Source organism: Acyrthosiphon pisum, chromosome X (genome assembly GCF_005508785.2).
Source record: "Acyrthosiphon pisum isolate AL4f chromosome X, pea_aphid_22Mar2018_4r6ur, whole genome shotgun sequence".
Lineage (NCBI taxonomy): Eukaryota > Metazoa > Arthropoda > Insecta > Hemiptera > Aphididae > Acyrthosiphon > Acyrthosiphon pisum.
Window position 1 is genome coordinate 121,532,860 of NC_042493.1, and position 26,289 is coordinate 121,559,148.

Sequence of the window (26,289 nt, forward strand, 5' to 3'; positions counted from 1 at the left end):
CAAAAATTATAAAAATACATAGGCACAATTTTTTTTTATAAGCGTTTATAAGTGCTAATATTGACGAAAATCGTCAAAATCATGAATATTTGCTAATTGTTCTGTAGTTAAAAATGTATAAACTATTTTTTATTAAAAGCTAAGAATTGAAAATTTAATACTAGGTTGTCCACAAGTTGAGCTGAAGAAATATTGATTAACCATACGTCCCAATTGAAAAATAAAATACTTGTTTCAAAATAGAATATATTACAATATTTAAAAATAATATATCCTAGACTGACAAATCATCTCCGTTCAGAATCGTTTTTCGTATACAATGATATAATATCATTGGATTCAAATTTAATTCCATCCATTACAGTAACCCACTTGTAACCTACTGTACAGCAGAGCGACATCCACGATTTACCCGCCTTTTTTTTTTTTTGCAATGTAATACAATCTTCACAATCTGTGATTAAATATTTAAAAATATTTTGTTTTATTTAATTTTAATTAATATAATATGTTATTTAATATGACGATTAAAAAAAAAAAATACATTTATGTTCATTTATATTATAATACCAATGTTTTATACATTTTCAAGTAATTTTATTATAAAATGTTCCGGTATAGGCACTATATAATGGTTTTGAAGTTCAAAATTTGAACTCAAAATTATTCCGAACGAATGTAAAAATAAACGACGCTGTGTCACCTATAAGTATTATATAAGATACATTTTTTTATTTTGTTTAATTTAGAATAATAAAATTCTACACAAACTGTTATTAGCAAACAAAAATAATAATTTTGTGATAGTTCCGCATTAAGATAACAACATTAGCGATAGAGCCATTTTATTGTTAGTGTCCCGTTGTCCTGACAAAAGTTGTGCAGCGCTCATCTTGTCCAGTTTTTCTTATCTGTCAGGTATTAATCTCGTTTTTCCTCTTTCTGTTAATTTTTGGGTTTATTTTATAATCAAATCGTTTTTTTTCGGTATGTTTGTATGACGTTATTCAATTGAATATCAAAAAGAATCTACATGTACTTTTCATTGGTATTCTTGGATTATTGATTTTACCATTTTGGCGGGTATAAAATATAAAATTAATAATGTCACATCATTATTGTCGGTGACGTAAAATGTAGGTACCTGCTTATACTGAGTTATACCTAATAATATAAAATGTTTCTATATTTTTCTATTATATAAGTATGATGAGTACTAAATATTATAAAATAATAGGTAATATAATAATAATAATAATAATTATTATAATATTATAATATTATCACTATAATAGTGATACTCAGAACCAGCTTATGGGGATAGATATTGTAATGTATTATATACCTATACACAAGGGCTGACAGTAATCAGACGGGGTGAAGAGAGGTCTGACCGTCTGGGCAAAGGAAATTCATCTGTGTTTCCCGTCGTCGCGGTTTGTCATCGAATAAAAAGAACAGGGCGAACGTTGACGAAATCATCCCTAACCATCGGTTCAAAGGTGGTGCCATCACCCCGAAAACGGATGGGGTGGCATCAACGAAAGGCTTTCGACAACTTCAAAATTCAAGTATTATCTTACCAGCAGATATTGATCTGATAAAATGTACTGGGTAGACAAAGTTTAAATGAAATGCGGTGCGATACATTTTGAGTTGAGACAATAAAAAAAGCTGAATTGATTGCTACTAAAAATGGAATTTCTATAAATCACAGATCAAGCAGATCACGCCGTTTCAATAAAAGACTCGAAGACTACTTTACTAAATCATCGGTGGAGAATACTTTAAATAACACTCTAAATAATTCAGCAAATTAACTAAAAGTGTTATTTTATTCAGCAATATTGATAGGCAAATATTATTATAGTTTAAATATTATAGTATAAATATTATAGTTTAACGGGTTGTGATTTGAAAATATGATTGAAATAGTGGTTTACCAATGCACTTATTTTGATTTGATACTCGCACATTGGCATTGTTACATGTATAATATAAACAAAAGATTCACTTTCAGTGCATAAATTGATTCTTCTGAACAATGCTTATTATATTTTTTAATACAATTTTGCTTACCATGGTTATAATTTAATTATTTATCTAATTACTTTATAGATTTATGAATGAACTTGACAAACGTTTCAATGGCACAAACAACAATATTATTTGAACCTGTACTATATTTATTTCTTCAAATCCTGATTACTTTAACTTCAAAAGACCCTAACTCAAGGATATTAGTTCGACTTTCCGTTAAAATTTTTAGTTTTGTTTAAGTCTTAATGTTATGAACACTTATGAGGAATCCTGTATTAAATTTTCAAATCTTATATATAAATAGATATTTTTTTTTATGTAGTTCTAACTCTAAATGATTTGCAAATACTCTTGATTTTGATGCTCGTAATAAAAATATTGTGGATTTACGGACAACTTTTTTTTAGTTTTCATTAACAACAATTATGAGAAACCTTGTATTAAATTTTCAATGCAATAATACAGTTTTATTATTGTTAAAATAACAGTAAACGTTGAATAAAAGCTAATTTATTAAATACATAGTCGAATAATTTGTTTGTAAGTATTTGAATGTTGTTTGAAATGTGACTTAAAATGACAAATATTATTATTTTATAAGAACACAATATTATTTTATTTCAGGTACACCTGCATAAACAACACTTTCGACACCGCATTGATTTGTGCCCCTTTTTATTTTGAATAGTCCCTTCTGTCCCCATTCATGTCCCCAAGAGTTGATTACCAACCAATAGTCAACACCATTTTCGACTCCCCATCCAATTAACTTGGCATATTGAGTTCGTATCACTTTCGCATTATCGGATTTTACGTAAACACCTGTAGCAGACAACAAATCAAAGGCGCAAGATACATTGAATTGTGTAATATTTATAGGATGAAATATAATACGATTGATCGAATTTATAAACTAACCACTTTTGTAAAGAAGAAAGTCGTCGCAAACCTTGAACTGTACTGCGACTGGACCGTAAGTTTGCACTTCTTTTTGAATGTATCCTGTTCTTATAGTATAGTAGTTTCTAACTGAAATCATAAAATAAAATTGTAATAATCAAGTAATAAAACAATATCATCAAGAAATGTATAACTCGTCAGTATGTTATTATCGTTGGCTGCGCCTGACTCACCTCTCACGTGATCATGGTTGTAATTGATCGATGTATTACCGTAACAGTGGTCGTCGCATGTATGTTGTAAATGTGTTAGTATGTTAGCAATTGGTGGAAATTTAAAAGGTTGACATCCCTGTGTAATGCAATGGCAATAACGATTATTATATAAGATTGGTACCTAATTGATTTTTAAAATTACATCGTTAGAGTTGTATTTGCCACCGGACACCACGCCGTGACTTTTCAAATATTCCCAAATTGAGCGTTCATTAACGTTACCGTTAGTCTCTTTTATACCACTGCAGGAAATTAGCTCTTCGGTAGAGAGGAGTTTATTGTAACCTCCATTAGTCGCTATGCACGTTCTGTCTGCCAATACCCCAGCCGCGGCATAAGCCTGTTGCGGATAATTATCAGTAGGATTATTATTAATTATATAGTTTTCAAAACGCGTTTGCTTAAATTTTAATACGGCGATTCCGTCAAATAAATTCGTATATTTACCCAACCAAATGCGAAGTTTCCTTCATTGTGGACTTCACCAATTGTTTTGCATTTCGGCCATCGTTTTCTCGCGTCGAATTCTTTGTAATCCCGGTTGTCGATCACGTACTTGGGATTGCGGGTTTTGTACATCATATTTGATTTAGTAGCGGCTTCAACTCCTCTCGTTTCCAAAAATATCTTATTTAATAATATCAAAATTGAATACTTATCGACATAATTATTATAATGCGAAATATAAAAGCAATATAATAAATTTTCAATTTTAAAATAGCATGAAAGTGCATTCTAAATAGGACATCTCTGAAGTTAAAAGAGGCATTTATATATCAAATTTAAATAGGTACGTATATATCTTAAGAAAGGTACATACAGGCTGCTCGCCCAAAAACAGTATAATGAAAATATGTATATTGCCCACTTGCTCAAAACAATGCAATGATATTTAATAATAATATGCAGCTCGTCAGCCGATTACTCGAGAGTTGGCGGCCGTAAGTGGCTTCAAACCAGAACGCCTACTGTTTCTGGATGCACACATTTTCACAATAAAAAATACAATAAAATAATAAAATATGAGTTAATCTCGAGAATGACTGTACTGTGGCTCCAAATTAATTTATCAAACACGAACAAATTAAAAAGTTTTTCCTAAAAAACATTGAAAAGAGTTTGCAAAATTAAAACTGGAGTACTAGAAGTTTAGAAGTATGATTACTTTTTGCCAACTTGTAGGTAGTTTTAAATGCACGAAAAATCGAATCACTTAGAGCCACCTTATAACAAATTTGATGACTTTTATAAAACAAACTGTTGAAATCTCGTAGAAATCCTTTTGGTCTATCTGTAGTTCTAGAATTAGATGATTGACTTTCTGCCCACAAATATTGCGGTAAGGAACTATTTTCATCAACAAAAGTCTCTAGGATATAAGCAGTAAATTCAACTGCGCGAGGTTAATATGCTAAATTAGGTACTTAGGGAAATTTGACATTTTCAATTTATTATTTTTTTTTTTGTAGGTATACAAGTCGATTTCATATCGATGATTAACGTTAAGTTAAATATTTTGAAAAAATCACAAAAACAAATTTTAATTATATTGTGGTTTCTGAATTATAAAATGGTCTATTTTTATAGCTTTCGGGTTGAATATTAATTAATTCGAGTTTTCTCATAAGTGAACTACTTATAACAATGATATCATAAGATTTACCACCTAACTATCTAAGTAATACCATTACAGTTTTTCATATACAATAAAATAGTTATTGTATATATAATTTAGCTTTAGCACATTTATTACGATTACTATAACACCTACAATTTACTGTACCATACAGTTGAGTGGCAGCGTTGGGAATTTGATATATCATGGAAATATAATTTGATTTAACACTCGTTTTTAGCACTTTCTGTATTTATTTTATTAATTTAAGTATATCAAGTAATAATAATTATTATTATATATAATATTTGTTCTATGTATTTTATACGATTTTGTATAACCATTAAGTATTATTATTTTATTGATTATTACATTAATATGAAAAGCCAAATCATATAGAACACGTGTTCTTTAAATATTGTTCACATATATTGTAAGTAGGTAATATAATACAATATGCCATATATATGACTTATATTGTAATTCTTAAAATAGGCATTACATAATACTTTTTTTTTAATCTTTGTATTTTTTTTTTAAGATAATATATAGAGTGCCCAAACGTGGATATTGAATAAGTTGAATACAAAATAAAATTGTAGTACTCAATGTTTTGTACTATATTTCAATAGGTTCATATCGGGACATGTAATAATAAATAAATTCGTACAAAAATCATCGACCAACTACCTACAAATTAGTTTTTACATGTACTGTATTTTATAATAATATTATTCTTATTTATTAATGACTATTTTTGTAACGTCTCATGTAATCGCAAATATGCAATGTTTATTGTCAAAAGAGCCCAGCCCGTAAAATGTATTTAAAAAAAAATTACATTATTATTCATGAGTCGTGGGCCATGACGGGGTGAAATAACAATTTATTTTAAATTATATTATACAATAGAGTGACGCTATTACATTTTGCAATGCTGTCGTAACATTCCGTATCTACGGCACACGTCTCTAGAATTTTAAGTCTAAACCCAGCAGTATCGTAGGTATACCAATAGTATTAGTAATCAGTATTATATATCACAGGTGTATTGTAAGTAAATACAAACAATTTTAAATATTACATAATATTTACTTACCTTCGATAAATCTGTTACTATGCCCCTGTTTTTCTCGACCTTGTCACCTTGTATTATATTTGCTTGTTCCGTTAAGTAAGAATTTAGAAAAATTACGGAGATCAAAAATAGAATCTTAGCCATTATGTTAATTTATAAACGCACAAAATATGTTTAATAGAACAACAATAGGCACCTATATAGACTATAGAGATAACTGCACAACGGTAAGTTGTTACAAAACTAAATGGGATCGGTTCTAACCTTATATATCTACATATGCCTCCATATTGATGTAGAGATATTCGATTATTTCAATTATGCATTTTATTATATGAAAGTTTATAATAGTCAATAAAAGTAAATAATGTGGGTACGACTCTTATCCGCTTGTTTTATGTTAGTACTTTGACCACAAATAAGTACACCTGTTAGTCGTAATTTCGTAGATGACAAAATACAATTAATGAGGCGTTAAATTTGATTACGTATTGGCAATAATAGCAATAATAGGTTAGTAACCACCATATGCCTCAACTGGAGCCTTCATGTAAAAAACTGTTCAACTCACTAAAATTATTCTCAAATTAGTTTTAAATTATGTACCTTTATTATATTTTAGATTCTGATATGTAATTATTTTACAATGTGTTGTTTTTGTGTGTGTGCAAAGTTTTAACGATAAGTGATTTGTATAATATATTCGATTTTCAATTTCAGTATCTTTTCTAGTGTGAAAGTTTATCTAGTTGATGGATTTTTGAGGTCAAAATTGAAAATTCGCAGTAATTTTCTAAAGCGTCGGGAAAAAAAAACGAAAATTTTTAAGCGAAATCAGTTTTTGACAAAATAGATTTTGGGTTTTTGGCGTAATTAAAAAAAAATATATTTTTGAGATATTCACTATCGGTGTTTTTTTTTAAATATTGTCGATAAAGAATTTTTTGCTTGGTCGAAAAACTTATAAATGTTATATAAAATTTCTCGTACGTTTTCTTACCTTAAAAAAAAAAGTTTACCTGAAAGTAAAATACATTTTTTAGGAAAGTTTAAAGTTCAAAATAATATTATAAACATTGGATATACATGGATCCGTCCCGAAAGACAAATTAGTGTTGCCAGAGGAGGCATGACTCATTAATTTTATTTTCCTAACTAAAAAAAAAATTCCTAGCTCTGCTCGATTACTATGTATTTAAATACATCTCATAAACATTTCATTACAAATTGAATTTGATTTTCGGTAAATATTTTTCATTTGATAAAGGCGGATAAACTTATGAGGAATATATTATTAAATTTTCAAATCTTAGATTTAAAAAGAAAATTTGTTATGAATTTCTAACTCGAAATAATTTGAACATTTTCGTGATTTGTACATAGTTTGTCAAAATTTTAACTTACAATGCTTATAAGAAATTGTTTAAGCTATTTATAGACATTTTGAATTTTGAATTTTTTTTCGTCTTTTTATAAAAATGTCAATAAAATGATATAAATTTTAACTTCAAATTAGGATGAAATTAGATATTTAAATGAAGAATAACTATTTTAGTTATTTTTTTGTAACTTAAAAATATTATTCATGGGTTTTTTTGTATTTTTTTTAATTTTTAATTTTACGAAATTAGATTTTTATTAATAGTTTTATTCATATTACCTAAATTATTTTATTCAATTTTTTATTTTTTATTTTTGTTTTTTAAACAAATATGCTATTTTTAAAACCCTTTACAAACTGCTTACAAACTTTAGTCCGTCAGTTCTAACCTCTAAAATAAATTGTAAAGGTACTGAATATTTTATTTATTCTTGATATTATTTATTTTTTTGCATATTTATTATTTATTAATAAATTATATATTATAATATTTATTTAATTTTTTCATATGTTGGCTATTAACTTTTTGAAATATGCTTTTTAAATAATAATATAAGTATAATAAGAAAATGTGGTAAGTCCTTAAGAATAAAAAATTTTAAATTTCAAAAAATAGTTAACTAGTTTTAATTAAAACCTTTATTTTTCATTTAAATAATATGCAGGTAAACAAAATCATAAAACTTAGAACTTCATATCTTTAAAAAATTGCTCAAACTGTTTTCTAATCCAGATAGGTTTGATTTTCTAAAATATATAAAATGTATTTAAATCACCACCTGTATCACAACTATATCTTCAGTATTAGGCTGTAAGTCCATTTGTTGGGTTGCAAATATTTTTTCCGAAAATAGCACAAACTTAAAAAAAAAAGTAATTTTCTAATCCACAAGTGTATGGGTTTTTCTGGCAAACCAAATGTTTTACGACTAAACACCATAGAGGTAAAATGATTATGTGGGCAGTTTTGATCGGATTCTCAAGACAAATAGGATTTGTACCTGGGATTACACTTTAACCCCCAACTTTCGAAGTTGGGTAACTTTAGAAGGGGTTGAGCACAAACGACGGGGTTAAAAGCACAATCCAGCACGAAAGAAGCATAAACGAATGGAGGTAATTTTGTTTCAAAATTCCAAAGTGGGGGACTAAGCATGTCCCCAGCCCCCTGACTTGGTAAGTTGAATAACTTTGGAAGGAATTGAGCACAAACGACGGTATTAAAAGCACAAACCAGCACAAACGAAGCACAAAAAAATGGAGTTAATTTTGTTTCAAAATTCCAAAGTGGGGGGGGGGGGCAGGGACATGGAGCTGAGTGTAGGTTTATTTCATTTTGTTGTAACCTTCCTAGTTCCATACGTCCATACTTTTATAGTAGTTATACTCAGTTATATTATTTTTTAAATGAAATGTACCACTATAAATTAAAGCATGTATTCTATAGAAAAATAAGAGTTATTTTATATGAGTAGGTATTTGGATTATTGCTGGACAAATTATGCATACAGCGTACTTACTTTTAGGTACCTACCTATCGTCTGAATATCCGCAGTAATTATAATATAAAAATGATTCAATACAAAATATGAGTTATCCAGTCGGTAGGTCAACGACGATTATAATACAAATAATTCTTATTACATTATAATATTTATAACTAATACCTATATCGTAATGTTTTAATAATTAAAACATTATTAGTCCATAGTCTTTTCCTGGAAGTGTCCGTTATCGATCGACATATCTTGTCGTTCCTAGATATTCAGTTTTTGGAGTAGTGGGGGGGGGGGGGGGTCAAATCACGACCAACAACGCAACAACAGGCAGATTACGGCGGTGAAAAATTAAATCTAACAACATAAACATGTTTACGAAACACTATTAAAAAATGGGTTTACAGTGGAAATACATATTATGATATTTATAAAGAACAATATTTCGGAGATAACTTCATCAGCTTTTTGTATTATCCAAGATAAACAGCCCGTTATAAAAGGCACTAAAAACATTTTTTTTTTTTACATTTTTAAGTAACTGTAACTTTTTTAATAATTAATATTTTAAAAAACTCCGATGAGGTTGTCTCCAAAATATTGTTATCTATATATTTTATGATAGGTATTTTTACTCTTAAACAGTGGCGTCATTTGTGGGATGCAATTGTATGCAAATGCATCCCATGATTTTTTTTAACACACTTTTTGTGGAGATCATATTTTCATAAAATTATAGTATAAAACAAATAACAATAATTTTGTATTTTTTTTTGATTTGTCACAATATTTTGTGGATCACCAATACAACTATAGTTCATTTATAGTTCTATAACAATAATTTTAACATTACCTGTTAGAACTGCTTCCAATGAACGCTTTTTTTCGACATTGAAAAGAGTGAAAAGTTATTTGCGCTTAACTATGGGAGATAACAGGTTAAGTGATTTAATGGTTATTGCAACTGAAAAAGAAGAAGCTGATACACTAGATCTTAATGAAGCAGTTGATAGTTTCGCTAAATTAAAATCTAGAAGATTTCCTTTATTGTAAATTGTAATTTATTCAATTATATTTAAATATACATTACTTATTAATTATATATTATTTGGTTTAAAGATATTTTTATACGAAGCTTTATGGTTTTAGCTGTGGTGATCCATATATGGATTATATATAATATTATATTAAAACAAACTAAAAAACATTTTTGTTAGCAAAACTATTATTATTTGTTTTTTTATAATTTCTATAAAATTATCTACATTTACACTAAAAGTGTGTTGAAAAAAAATCATTGGATGATTCGAGCGACTGGTATTACTTTAGATTTTCAATATTGGTTTTGCATCCCATGAAAAAATGTGAAATGATGCCCCTGCTCTTAAACAACGTTTTAATGCCGTTTTGTTTGTTTTTTGTAGACTTCCACGACATCCACTTACCCACCTTTTTATAGCTTGGCATTGAAAATGTAGAACTAGGAGTATATTATATACTTTATTTGTTTACTTATTAATACTTCAAAGGCCAAAAAATATTTTTCAAAAGCGTCTTGAAAAACAAACAAAAAGTTAAGAAAAAACGGTTTCTGCTATATGTAAATTGTATATTATATTATCATATTCAATATTGTAATTGCATGAAATTTCCGCACGTGTGGCATTAGGTATGCTTCTCTTCTGCCATGATAGATGCCGATGAATGATTGAGGTATGGCCTATTGTGAGGTGATTTATAACTATTTCCTGTTTTCTGGAACTAAATGATTGATTAAATCAATAATTGATGATAATAAATCACTGATTATAGGTAATACCTATACAAGTTGTAGCAGTGGCGTCATTTGGAGGGGGGCAACTGGGGTATTTATCCCAGTCTAGTATTTACATCAACCTTAAGGTGGCACATTTATCAACACCCCTTAACCACTATATATTAATTTCATATGAATTATGTAGTAATTATTGACTTAATATGTTAAATATATATTTATTTAAATACTATTTATTTGTTAATTATTTTTTTGGAACCAACGTTAAAATATTAAATGTTAATTATTGATATTACCTATGTGAATCACTAAATTATTAAATGTGATTTCAGTTAATTATTGTATCAATAACATATTATGTTATCTCAACCAGGTCTTGTAAGTTAATGCATATAAATCTTGCTAAGTTGTATTTAATGCTAGTTGCTAGATGGCATAGAAATCCATTTCAAGGTACCATGGTTAAGTATGTGAAGTTTTATTTTGCATGTTTTTGCATATTTTTGTATACTTAAATTTTTTTTGCTCATTTGGCATATTTATATATAATTTTTACGATATTGTATATTTAGTAGTAATTTATCGCATTCAACAAGACTTTAAAGCACTAAGTAGTCACCCACCAACCCACCCTCCACCTATAAAAGTTATGGAGTATTTACTATTTACCCCGTTACCGTGTTTGGCGCTACTGACCCTAGGCCTAGGCTAACGCACCGTCTCCGCTCAGAATCGTTTTTCGTATCTAATGATTTATCACTGAAGCCAAATATAACACATCCATTATAATGACATACTCGACAACTACTGTGCGTCTGTACAGCAGAGCGGTACCCACTTGTCCACCTTTTAAAAGTGTTATTTTATTCAGCAATTGATGGGCAAATATTATTATAGTTTAAATATTTTGAATGGGTTATGATTTGAAAATAAGATTGAAATAGTGGCTTGCACATTGGCATTGTTACATGTAGAATATATAAAAGATTCATTTTCAGTGCATAAGTTGATTCTTCTAAACAATGCTTATTATATTTTTTAATACAATTTTGCTTACCACGGTTATAATTTAATTATTTATCTATTTATTTTATAGATTTATGAGTGAACTTGACAAACGTTTTAATGACACATACAACAATATTATTTTAACCTGTACTTTATTTATTTCTTCAAATCCTGATTAGATATTATTATTTTATTTCAGGTAAACCTGCATAAACAAAACTTTCGACGCCGCATTGATTTGTGCCACTTTTGATTTTGAATAGTCCCTTCTGTCCCCATTCATGTCCCCAAGAGTTGATCACCAACCAATAGTCAACACCATTTTCGACTCCCCATCCAATTAACTTGGCATATTGAGTTCGTATCCCTTTCGCTTTATCAGATTTTGCGTAAACACCTGTAGCAGACAACAAATCAAAGGCGTAAGGTACATTGAATTGTGTAATATTTATAGGATGAAATATAATACGATTGATCGAATTTATAAACTAACCACTTTTGTAAAGAAAAAAGTCGTCGCAAACCATGAACCGTACTACGACTGGACCGTAAGTTTGCACTTCTTTTTGAATATCTCTTGTTCTTATAGTATAGTAGTTTCTAACTGAAATCATAAAATAAAATTGTAATAATCGGGTAATAAAACAATTTCAAGAAATGTATAACTCGTCAGTATGCTATGATCGTTGGCTACGCCTGACTCACCTCTCACGTGATCATGGTTGTAATTGATCGTTGAATTACCGTAACAGTGGTCGTCGCATGTATGTTTGTGTAAATGTTTTGGTATGTTAGCAATTGGTGGAAATTTAAAAGGTTGACATCCCTGTGTAATGCAATGGGAATAACGATTATTATTTAAGATATGTACCTAATTGATTTTTAAAATTACATCGTTAGAGTTGTATTTGCCACCGGACACCACGCCGTGACTTTTCAAATATTCCCAAATTGAGCGTTCACTAGGAACACTACCGTTATTCTCTTTTATACCACTGCAGGAAATTAGCTCTTCGGTAGAGAGGAGTTTATTGTAACCTCCATTAGTCGCTATGCACGTTCTGTCTGCCAATACCCCGGCGACGGCATAAGCCTGTTGCGGACAATTATCAGTAGGATTATTATTAATTATATAGTATTCATAACACCTTTGCTTAAATTTTAATACGGCGATTCCGTCAAATAAATTTATATATTTACCCAACCCAAGGCGAAGTTTCCTTCATTGTGGACTTCACCAATTGTTTTGCATTTCGGCCATCGTTTTCTCGCGTCGAATTCCTTGTAATCCCGGTTGTCTATTACGTACTTGGGATTGCGGGTTTTGTACATAATTTTTGATTTAGTAGCTGCTTCAACTTTACTTTTTTCCAAAAAAAACTTATTTAATAATATCAAAACAGAATATTAATCGACATATTTATAATGCGAAATATAAAAGCAATATAATAAATTTTCAATTTTAAAATAGCGTGAAAATGCACTCTAAAGGGAACATCTCTGAATTTAAAAGATGCATTTATATATCAAATTTAAATAGGTACGTATTTATCTTAATGTAGGTACATATACTAATCTGAAAAATCACATAAATCACTAAATACACAAAATCACAAAAACAAATTTTAATTATATTGTGGTTTCTAAATTATAAAATGGTCTATTTTTATAGCTATGGGTTGAATATGTATTTAAACGAGTTTTCTCATAAGTAGTTCTTACCATAACCAATAGTCTAAAAAATATATAAACAATTTCGTTGTTATTTAAAACTTTTAATCTATATAATTTCGAATTAATTTTTTGTTGTAAGAATTAATTCAACCTACAGAGTGTATTCATACTAGCTAGTAAAAATAAATTACTTTGATAGTAATGATATCATACGATATCATAAGATATTGGGAATTCAATGCATCATGGAAATATAATTTGATTTAACACAAATTTTTATCACCCTCTCTATTTTTTTTATTAATTTAAGTATATTAAATATTAATTATTTTATAATACAAAATATTTGCTCTATTTTGTAATTTTGTATAACAATTAGGTATTATTATTTTATTGATTATTACATAAATATGACAAGTCTAATCATACAGAACACGGGTTCTATTATTGACATATGTTGTGAGTAGGTAATGTAACACAATATGCCATATATATATATATGACTTATATTGTCATTCTTTAAAAAAGGCATTACATAATACTTTTTTATTTTTATGTCCAACCTTTGTATTTTTTTAAGAAAATATGGAGTGTCCAAACGTGGATAGGTATTGAATAAGTTGAATACAAAATAAAATTATATTATTCATTGTCGGCATTTTTGCTATTCAATTGAAATAATATTTCTGGAACATTTATATTTATTTTACACCCAGTTACCTAATATCTATACCTACTTGTAAAAAACAAAACGTTTTGTGCTATATTTCAATAGGTTCATATCGGGACATGTAATAATAAATAAATTCGTACAAAAATCATCGACCAACTACCTACAAATTAGTTTTTACATGTACTGTATTTTATAATAATATTATTCTTATTTATTAATGACTATTTTTGTAACGTCTCATGTAATCGCAAATATGCAATGTTTATCGTCAAAAGAGCCCAGTCCGTAAAATGTATTTAAAAAAAAAAATTACATTATTATTCGTGAGTCGTGGGCCATGACGGGGTTACATTACAATTTATTTTAAATTACGAATATTGTAAACAGAGTGACGCTATTACATTTTGCAATGCTGTCATAACATTCCGTATCTACAGAACACGTCTCTAGAATGTTAAGTCTAAACCAAGCAGTGTCGTATAACAATAGTATTAGTACCTATAATCAGTATTCATCACAGTTGTTAATGTATTGTAGGTGTATACAAACGATTTAAAATATTACACAATGTTAACTTACCTCGAGTGTATTGGTTTCTACGTCACCTTTTGATAATTTTGATTGCTCCGTTATGTAAGGACCCAGCAGCATTATGGAAACCAAAAACAGAATCTTAGCCATGATGCCGTAGTTAATGAAGAACAACAGTTGTAGGTACCTATATGGACTATAGCTGCGCAACAGTACAAGTTGTTACTAAACTCAATGAGACCTGTTCTAACTTATATATTATACCTACCTATAATATGTGTCAGTCTTATAATGTAGACATATTAGATTATATTATTACGATTATATCCAATTAGTCGTTTTATTGTATGAAAACTCGTAAAAGTCGATAAAAAAAATAATGTTCGACAAATATTATAATAATATGTGCGTTTTATATGTTAACAGCTTGTACACGATTAAGTACACCTGATAGTCGTAAATGACAAAATGCAATTGATGAGATGTTAAATTCGATAGCGAAATTCGCGATAATAGCAACGATTGAGGAACACAGGTAGGTAACCCAATGTACAGCTATTCGATTATTTCAATTAGGCATTTTATTATGTGAAAACTTATAATAGTCGATAAAAAAAATGAAAATAATGTACGACAGTATTTACACGTTATACGATTTTTATGTCAATATAGTTTTTGCGCAAATAGGTAACTTATAAGTACCTACTTACAGCTGCAGTTTGTCGTAAATGACAAAACACGAATGACGAGATATCAAATTCGATCAATTAGTATTCGCAATAGTATAGCTATAAGGTCACAGTTTTAATGATGCGCGTATTGATTATTTATCGGAAAAAAACAATAATACTATTTTATTTTTTAATTAATTTTTGATACCACTATTGAAATTGCCGTGTCTATAAAATGTTTAATGTTAATTAAATATTGTAATATTATGTGTTTCATTAAAATTATTTAAAGTAAAAACTGACAATAATTACAATTTGAAAACGTAATTTCAGTTGATTTTTGTACGAATAACATAATATTATATTATTACCTTAACCAGGGTTCGTAAGCAGTGTTGAGATTATCTAGATAATAATTTCTGATATCTTATCCAATCTAGATAAATATTGTTTCAAATTATCTAATGTTTATCTTGGATGGAGAAATACCGTATCTAGATACATTTTATCTGTAGACAAATATCCATGTATATCCGTGAATGGTTTTGAATTTATTGTTATAAAATAATTGAAATATTTATTAATTATTTTGGGAAGAGCGTTTTAATAATATCTAAAAACTTAATCCAAAGAAAAAAAGACATTATAAATAAATGAGAATTCTTCAACGAAAAGTCTATAATAATATATATAATATTATATATTATTATATACCAACATAGATTTTATCGACTTCGCCCGTATACTGATGTTATATTAGAGCAATATAAACTGCGTATACCTATTATGGTATTAAGACGTACTATGTAATAGAATGCGCGTTTTCGGTTATTTGACAACAAAATGTAGGTGCAGTCACACAGACCTGCAATTTTGGCCCATAAATTTGAATTCAATAATATAATATATCATTGTATTAGAAAATCGATTCTGAGCGAAGACGTCCAGTCACTCGGTCAGCCTATGATAGGTATATTTTATGAAATTATACAATATTGTGAATAAAGTAATTTATATATATAAATGTTTACATGGAACCTTGTTTTAAATTTTCAATCCTTGGCTATAAATGTTGAACAATTTATACATTTTTAACCACTAAATAATTATTAAATTTTAAGTTTGACACATTTTGTCAAAATTTGAATTTTAAATGCTTATTAAAATGCCAATGTGTTTTAAATATTTTTCAACTTCTATTGTAGCAATATATCAGGAGCCTTGTATTAAATCGTCACGATGTTTGGCCCAACAAAAAACATTTTATTGATATTTGTAGAAAAAAAAAAAAAATAAAATTTGAAATTGTCCGTAAACAGATGAAAATGAGTTAACAATTTTTCGAAATTGTATGTTGATTGTATAGAAAATGAAAATATTCATTGAATTTGTCATGTATCTACAGTTATTTTTTTATTGAATTACAGCAAAAGAAGAAGCAAAAGAATATTCAATGTTGTAAAAATATGAACTTTAAACGGTCATAAAAATTTAATTTGACTGTCTTGTAGAAATTTTTTTTTTTTTGATAAAGATAGACAAACTTTTGAGGAATCTTGTATTTCATTTTCAAATCTTAGATTTAAAAAGAAATATTTTTATGAATTTCTAGCTCAAAACAATTTGCACATTTACGTCATTTTTATGTCGTTTGTAAATATTTTAACATTAAATGCTTGTAAAAATAATAATATATAAAATTCTCCATGGTTTGTTCGTAATGTTGTAGTTCACAAAGACCTGCAGTAATCCACTGCAGAGTACCTACATAAAAAAATTATAACAATTAACTATTTCGACCTTAAAAATTCTGCCAGTAGTACGAATTTCTACAGACAAAGTGATCCGCCTTCTGTACGCACGTTTAACTACTTAAGCGTGGACATTTTAATATAATAATATAATAGACACCTACTATCATATTCTAATTATTATAAAATGTATTAAAACTAAAATACTGTTCACTAATATTATCTTCTTGACTTCGGTAGGTACCTACCTACATAATAATATACTGTTAAACATTGTTATATTATCGTCTTTTATAAAATATATTGATTATATAATATATTGATTCATAATATTGATATCTATTTTTCCTAATACTAAAAATGTGTAAAGCACAGCCGCACAGGTATTGAAACGTTTTTAAAAGTTTTTGACATCGATAATTTTGTTTTAGGGATTTTTAACTTCAAAACTATAATTAATTATTCTAATTTACATGAAAATTAAAAATTAAATTTTAAAAGTGCATTGGTAAATTGAATCACTATAGTTCTATAGTAACAGTTTAACATATACAATTACATAAAATATGTCTAAAAAACAAAAAGTTGCTCTTGCGCTTTGAATCCTATATACTTAACAATCATTAGGTAATCATGACTTATCAGGATTATGAATTTTTCGATAACAGAATTATAACTTTTGTATTTTTATCGTGGCATAATTGCGTTAAAAAATGATAACGTTTATAAACGTTTTTCAAACAAGTTTTCCATCCCCGGTACTACGCGTATTATCAATCAGTTCAGATCACAATATCTGGGAGATTTTGGAGAGTAGCTAGGTGGGTATAGGACTCAGAGGTGGCTTGATCATGCATTTTGTGGTTCACCAAACCATCAAAAAGTCTTGGGTGGGTGTCATTTTAATAGGTAGGTACTTGGTCTTGGTAATCAGTGTCCGGTATAGCCGTATATAGGTAGGTAATAAAAAAATGGTTAATTTGATGGCCAATTCATTATTAGCAACAAATAGATACAATCACATACATAAACAATCAACTTACGAAGTTATAAACAGCTTTATGACGAAAAAGGTGGGTAAGTGGATGTCACTCTGCTGTATAATAGGTTACAAGGGGGTTACTGTATAATAAATTTAAGTTCAATGATCAGTGGCGCCGAACCTATAACCCAAGAGGGGCGACCGCCCCCCCTTTTTTCGGTGGGTGGGGTCGTGGGGGTCCGTGGGTACCCCAGCAAACTACTTATGAATTATGTTCCTAATAAGCTATTAATGTATACATATGCAGCACTGAAGCAAGCGTAAACGGAGGTGGTGGTCCGTATAACTTTTTACTTGCCCCCCCTTTGAAAATATAGTTCGGTGCCACTGTCAATGATATAATTTCATTGTATACGAAATACGATTCTGAGCGGTGACGGTTTGTCAGTGTGGATATCTTATATTATATATTTTATATTGTTATTACTTATTATTAACACGTGGTATCCAGTAAGTTGAATTAATATTATAAAATTACAAAAAAATAACTAAAATAGTTATTCTTGGTTTTTTAATATGTATAATTTCATCCGAATTTGAACTTAAAATAACTATAAAAAAAACTGTGTTTATGTATTTTTTTAGATTTTTTGATAACAGAATTAATTACTTACGTGGAACTTTGTTTTAAAGTTTTAATCCTTAGCTATAAAAGTTGAACATTTTACAAATGTTTAACTACTAAATAATTTGTAAATACTCAATTTGATAAATGTTGTCAGAATTCAAACTTTAAATGTTAATAAAAAAAATTTCGGCTATACATTTTTAATCCTTTTCAATTGCTATTGTAACAATATATCAGGAGACTTGTATTAAATCTTCACGCCTTTTTGCCCAACAAATTAAAATTTGAAATTGTCCGTAAACAGCTCAAATCGAGTCAAAATATTTTCAAATTTTATGGTGTATAGAAAATGAAAATATAAATATTCAGTGAAATTTTCGTGTACCTACAGTTATTCGTTTTTGAATTACAACAAAATAAGAAAATCGTTACACGAGAAAACCAGTGAATATCCAATGTTGTAATAATATGAATTTCAAACACTCATAAAAATTTAATTTGACATGCTTTTAGACAAACTTATGAGAAATCTTGTATTGCTTTTTCGAATCTTAGATTTAAAAAGAAGATTTTTACAAATTTCTAACTCAAAATAATTTGCTCATTTTCGTGAATTTTACGTATTTTGTCAATATTTGAACTTTGAATGCTTGTAAAAAAAATTGTGACTATAGATCTTTTTTTGAAAAATGTATTAGGAGCCTTCTTTTAAATTTTCAAGTTTTTTTACACAAAAAATAAAATTTTATTGATATTTATAGAATAAAAAACTAAAAAAATTAGAAACTGAAAATGTCCGTAAACAGCTTAAATATTTTGAAAATGTTATGGTATATAGAAAATGCTAATATAAATATTAAGGGTGTCGGTGCCAGTATTTCCAATTTTCGAAATTTCTATGCTATTTGAATATTATGTTTTATATTTTAGTTATTGCCTTAATTATAATACTTTTCCACTAATCTACAGCTCGATACTTATTTAGAAGGGGTCGATATGGTGTATTATATCAACGAAAATGACTTCACGGGAAAAACTCTCACGCCCTGTAGAATTGTCAAATTTTGTTAATTTTTTTTTTATCTGAAAGATGAGAAGTTTCTACAAGTCAGATCAAGGCTCGATTTTTTATTTTACTTTGAATAGTAGTAGAAAAATACGTTTGAAAAAGGACAAATATTATGCATTTTTAAAATGAATATTGCAGTTTCTTTAATTATAGTTTTCAAAATCGGGTTTTGATCCGACCTACAAAATTTCTCTACTTTAAGATAAAAAAAAAAAATTAACGAAATCCGACAATTCTACAGGTCGTGAGAGTTTTTCCTGTAAGACATGTTTTTGTACCAAAAAACGCACCGGCACCGATACCCTTAAGTCAAAATTTCACGGTAATTTTTTTTAAAGTTACACCAAAAACTAAAATCGACCTTGTCGAAAACCGATTTTGCGAACAAATTCTCGTTTTTCCTTAATTTAAATTAAGACATTTTTACTTTTTACCCCCCCGAAATACCTACTGAATTCACTTTCCTATCAAAAATGTTACTGTTGAACAAGATCCAAGCACTTACCGTCCTAAAAGGCGTTAACAGACACAAAAAACAATTTAAAAAAAAAAACACACATCACTGTAAATTCAATACATTCATCATTCCGCTCAGAATCTAAAAATAGTCACATAAAGTATGAGACAATGTGATATTATTCTGTTCTTAAAATTGTATACCTACTAGATTGTCTTATAATAATATCGTTATTACTGAACTACTCTGCAATGAGAAATTTGCTGAAATGTATTTACCAATTATACTGAGTTCAACAACTGATGTGTCAGAGCTCGATCAATTTTCTTTTATGCGTAAGTGTTAAGTGTATGGTACAAATGATGTGTAATGTGGTCATAAAAAGAATGTTTTTTTGTGTTTAAAAAACTGTAATATCAACTGGAAATGAGATGTAGTTATAACTTATTTTGTAAAGTATGTGACAAATATAACTTAAAGTGGAGGCAAATTTTTACAGGCTATTATGATGGTGCATTTAAAATGCAATGATTTGCGTAAGCTCATTAGTATAAAATGAGTAGAAAAATGCAATACGTGCCATGCAGTGTAGCACAAAATATTTGAATTTAACAGTATAGTTGCTGATTGCTGTGAAACAACTAAATGTGCACACGACTTTTTTAATACAATTAGAAGTAACATTTTTAGGTTAGTTTTTGTACCTAATATAACTTTTTGGTAGGTGGGTGGTTGGTATTAACTATTCTTGAACCACCAACTGAAAAATTTCAAACCGCCTCTGCGGTAGGTAGGTAGGTAGGTACCATAATGGGTTCTATATTCTTTGGGTTTATTAGGGTGGGTAATTGTAATTATTTAATTTACACTGATCACTATATTCCACAATTAAATAATATTATTACCTACACATTTTAGTAATTATTTACTGGTACAAAAATAAACCACTGAGTCTAATATTATTAATTTATCTTGGAGTGACGGCGCACATCAGCAACGCGTCGCATCGCCGTTTAAAATATTGTAATATAATGTGGGTAGGTATGTGTATTGTGTAAGTGCCTACTGTGAAATTACACAGTGCGCCGAAGTCATATTATGTTTCCCGGGCTGGTATTGAATAATCCACCTGGTATAATATTCTTATTGACTATATTTGCGGACGATTTTTTTTAGGACCTCTTCTGTTTAGAACACCTTGGTAGTTGACCAACATGATCCACTCAGCTCAACTAAACTTTAAATACTTAACTATAGGTTAAAGGCATTTTAATGGAAAATGAACTATTTCTTAGAAAGTCATCGACAACGACTTTCAAGTACAAAATCTGTTTCATACAAAAAACATACATTAATACAAAATACAAAATACATTAAAGAATTTAAAACTTAAACTTTTATTTTGCATATTTTATCATGTGTCATTAGGTAATTTTGTTAATTTTTAGTGCACATTTATATATTGTGATATACATTTTTAGAATAAACTTAATTGGTGCCTAATTCAAAACGTTTTGTTCCGACCATTCATAATTATTTGTCGATGATGGTACCTACTATTTATGATTTGGATATACGTCGGTATAATCGTGTTGATCTATCTACAGTTTAACGGCTGTTATATGCGTCCAGGGACAGGGACTCAGACCAGTAACAATGAAATGGTCAGCTGGGGTTACATCACAATCCTGTTTATTTCGTTAAGTTCGTATATTTGTTTGATCAAGAATTGTTAAAACAATTTTATGGTCATTTTCAAAGACATTATTGTGGTTAAAATGCATTTTTTTTTGGCATTTTTGTTATTTTCAGTGCAATTTTTAATGGTTTTTAGAGAATTAAGATCCAGGTTCATGGATATAAAACCATAAAAATTAAGCTACTTATCCAAAATTTTAATATCTACCTAGAAGTACTTTAAAATATATACTTTTTTAGAATATGAAAAAATAAATGCATATTTCTGAACATTTTATCGTATATTTTCAGTTAGGCAAATTTTTATGATAATATAAAAATATTTAATAATCAAAATAAAAAAATTATGTTCGACAAATATATGCGCGTTTTATGTAAGTATAGTTTGTACACAGATAAGTACACCTGTTGGTCGTAAATGACAAAATATAATTAATGAAATGTTCAATTCGATTAAATTCGAAAACCTACTCGCGATAGTACCTAGCTAATTCATTATTTATTGAAAAAAAACAATAATACTACCTATTTGTTTGTTAATTATTTTTTTAATACTATTAAAATTCATTAACATTTATGAGATTTTATATTTTAATGGGCATAATTGAAAATTTTGATGTTTATATATTTATATCATTATAATATTAAAATGATTATTTTTTTATTAATATTTGTGTCTGTCATCACGGTTTGAGGCAGTAAAACCGTTTCGATTTTCGATTCGCAAAATTGGTTTTTCACAAAATCGATTTTGGTTTTTGGTGTAACTCTAAAACAAATTAACGTATTATACATGAAATTTTCACTGGTTAGGTTAGGTTAAAAATAAACATATTTGTATTTTCTATAAAGGATAACATTTTCAAAATATTTAGACTTATTTTGAACTGTTTAGGAACATTTTCAGTTACCAATTGTATTAGTCTTTTTTTCTATGAATGTCAATAAAACTTATTTGTTGTGTAAAAAAGCTTGAAAATTCAATACAGGGTTCCTACTATATTTTTGCAATGAAATTTGAAAAATATTAAAAATCCTTAGTCACAGTTTTTTTTATAAGCATTTAAAGTTCAAATTTTGACAAAATGTATCAAATTAAAAATGTAATAATTATTTTTTAATTAAAAATTTATAAAATGTTCAACTTTTATAGCTAAGGACTGAAAATTTAAAACAAGGTTCCAAGTAAATAGGCAATAACTTATATATAAATTACTTTATTCACAATAATATCATCAAATATACTTGGTAATATCATAGGCTGACTGACTGTCTTCGCTCAGAATTGTTATTCTTATACAATGATATTATACCTATCATTAAATTCAAATTTAACACCTCTCATTACAGTAACTCACTTGTAACCTACAAGTGCAGACTGCAGAGTGACACCCACTTGCCCACTTTTTTTCTGATTAAGATTTAAGTTATTATATTTATGTTTTTAATTATTGCCTAAGATATTACGTTTATATTTTTTATTGTTATGATCAGGACTTGCATTTGAAAAATAAATTCCGTTTTGTGTTATTTACAGTTAAAACGTTACTCAATTTTTGTGTTTATGGTTATTTATAATTAAAATGATTTACAAGTTTTGCGTTTATCATTATTTTAAATAATGTTGATACCTTAAAAGTTTAAAATTAATAACTTATGCGGGTAGGTAATGGCCCGGATACCCGACATAATATAATACAATTTTACATTGTTTGCATGAAATAAATAAATGTTTCTATTTTTCGTTTAATGATATATTATAATATATTTTGTTAATCGTTATGTTTTGTTTTGCGGTATTTAAATATTTTTGATTATCGCTTTCCGTTATAATTACGTTTAAAAATGTCAATCGTTTTTTGCCAAATATAACGTTATAATAAAAATATGACTTAATATTTTTATAAAGTTTCCGATGAAATGTTTTTTTTTTTAAATATATGATTAAAATATTTTGTAAATTTATATTTATACGTATATGGACTTTTGGGCCAAAGAATATAACTAAAATATTTTCTAATTATTTACGCAACTTTTTAAAATAATTTGAGAACTATTATTTTTGAAAATATTTTTACCATAGTTAGGAAATATTTTTATACTGTATGGGTTATGTTTAGTTACAACTTACAAAACAATAGGTATAATACACAAACAATAAATTTTGTTACATAGAAGTTATTATGGTAGGGTTCTAATTAGCTTCTTAGCCTTTAGGACCAGGTTTCCTAAATGATAGTCTCAATTCTTAATTTGTGATAAAAAGTCTGCGAATGGTTATCATTTTCAAATTCAAATGTTATAATAATAATAACTTTTAAGTGGTTATATAGCCCAGTATTTTGACCTATAGCCAGTTTGTGAATCAGATTATAAGAACATTTTTGATACTAAAACATTTATCTAAATCAAGTAGTTATACATATTCAATAACATATACTATTCACTTACTTATTTACTTACGTAACACTCAACCGTCACATAATTTATTTTCCCAGGTACTTGCGAAAAGAAATTTTTCTTCAAAAATATTTATTGTATAGTATGGTGTGGCATGTCATAAGTACAATATAGCAGTAACAATTATTTGTCTAGATATATTTTTAAATATATTTTTTTTAAATATCAGATCGATAATATGAGTGCATGGAAAAACAGAACCATTCAAAATAAAAATTCATTTGTCTTACAAAAAAAATAGGAGTAGGTATATTATTATAAAACTAATGCCCAATGGATAAAAAAATGTAAATACAAAATTGCAATAAAAAAGTATTTTAATGTATAATCGTTTACTATTTGATGTTAAAATACACTTTTCTTATAATTCAATAACATTAATTCCACAAAATGTTCATCGCTCATAATATGATGTAACCACGGTATTTTGTGAACATTTGGCTTTAACATTAAAAACATTCTACGGAAATACTACTTGGAAGGGAAGTGTTATATTTTATGAGTATGTTTTTAATTATAGAATGTATTTAACATAATGTTAGAATACATGCATAAAAACTTTTCAACGATTCCTTTGCCGGGTATGGTCGTCGCGAAATAGTCAAAATGGTTGTGGGTTGCCTATCCAACAATTAGTAGGCACAAATTAGCACTCCGTGCAAAATAAATTAATCACGGTCTCAACGGCTGATTTTTCGGTCGGCCCTCTGGACTGGGCACATACAAGTATGGTATGGCATATCATAAGTACAATATAATATAGCAATAACAATTATTTTTCTAGATATATTTCAAAAGATTTTTTTTTAAATATCAGATCTATAATATAAGTGCATAGAAAATCAGAACCATTCAAAATAAATATTGATTTATCTTACAATAAAAATAGGAGTATATTATTATAAAACTAAAGCCCAATGGATAAAAAAATGTAAAATGCAAAATTTCAGTAAAAAATTATTTTAGTGTATAATTGATTACTATTTGATGGTAAAATACACTTTTATAATAATTCAATAACATTAATTCCACAAAATGTTCATCGCTCATATGATGTAACCACGATATTTTGTGAACATTTGGCTTTTAACATTGAAAACATTCTATTAAAAGATTATTTATCAATTAATATAATATGTGTACTACACTTGATATAACACCAGATTAAATAAAAATATGCTTGTAAATATTTTGAATGTTTAATTGTTATGAAGGTCCATTATAGCTATTGATCAATGAAATCAGTGCAAAATAGCACCCAGAGGAAATCGACATGCATATCTACTAAAATCGCTCAATTATAAATGATATTAGGTACATTGGTTGTATTGTCAAAAAACACACATTTAAAGCACATTATTTATTTATTTATTATGTATAATTCTATAAAAGTTAAAACCTCGAAATAGAATAATATCACGTTTCCTGATAACATTTTTACGATAATGTAAATTGGCTAGTATGAATCTTCATATTATATTAAATACTTATATATAAGTATATTGTATACAATAAGTATACTTAAAAAAATTAAATTCATATGCACCTATACTTTTTAAAGTTTTTTTTCCAAAAACTCTTATGACGATAAAAGATTCTTTTTTTACAAACAAAAACCACAATTTTACTCTGAACGATTGTGAAGCTGGTGACTATAATAATGGTATAAAAAATCGTAAGTAGACATTTGAAAAAAGGTGGGTAAGTGGATTTCGCTCTGCTGTACAGTAGGTTACAAGTGGGTTACTGTATAATGGATGGTATTAAATTTGAATTCAATGATATAATATCATTGTATAAGAAAAACGATTCTGAGCGGAGACGGTATGTTAGTCTAGGTATGAGACATAATATTATATTAGGTACCTATAATAAAGTCCAAATTAATCATATCATAATATTTATTAGGTACTTATAACGCGTTATACATCAACAAAAAACCGTGGTACTATCATAGATATATAATAGTATACTTTAGAAGTTTCAAGTACCCACGAATAATATTATCCATTCACACCAAAATAACTAAAATAGTTATCCTAGGTTTTTAATATGTAATTCGTCCAAATTTGTACTTAAAATGACTATAAAAATAAACTGCGTAAATGTATTTTTTAGATTTTTTTGG

At 27.8% G+C, this 26,289-nt stretch overlaps 2 protein-coding genes across 2 annotated transcripts; both read right to left on the reverse strand.

The window, feature by feature from the left end:
* Positions 1 to 2,480: 2,480 nt before the first annotated feature.
* On the reverse strand, positions 2,481 to 6,192 carry LOC100161139 (cathepsin B-like cysteine proteinase 3). The gene is made up of 6 exons (XM_001945820.4): positions 5,930 to 6,192; positions 3,663 to 3,842; positions 3,358 to 3,555; positions 3,174 to 3,291; positions 2,959 to 3,069; positions 2,481 to 2,862 (listed from the first exon to the last, which is right to left on the reverse strand). Exons 1-6 carry the CDS (start codon positions 6,050 to 6,052, stop codon positions 2,651 to 2,653), a joined length of 942 nt encoding a protein of 313 aa, XP_001945855.1. The 5' UTR covers positions 6,053 to 6,192; the 3' UTR covers positions 2,481 to 2,650.
* Positions 6,193 to 11,699: 5,507 nt separating this feature from the next.
* LOC100159094 (cathepsin B-like cysteine proteinase 3) lies at positions 11,700 to 14,705 on the reverse strand. Its single transcript, XM_001945864.5, has 6 exons — positions 14,494 to 14,705; positions 12,768 to 12,947; positions 12,460 to 12,660; positions 12,273 to 12,393; positions 12,061 to 12,171; positions 11,700 to 11,964 (listed from the first exon to the last, which is right to left on the reverse strand). Exons 1-6 carry the CDS (start codon positions 14,593 to 14,595, stop codon positions 11,753 to 11,755), a joined length of 927 nt encoding a protein of 308 aa, XP_001945899.1. The 5' UTR covers positions 14,596 to 14,705; the 3' UTR covers positions 11,700 to 11,752.
* Between the last annotated feature and the right edge of the window lie 11,584 nt (positions 14,706 to 26,289).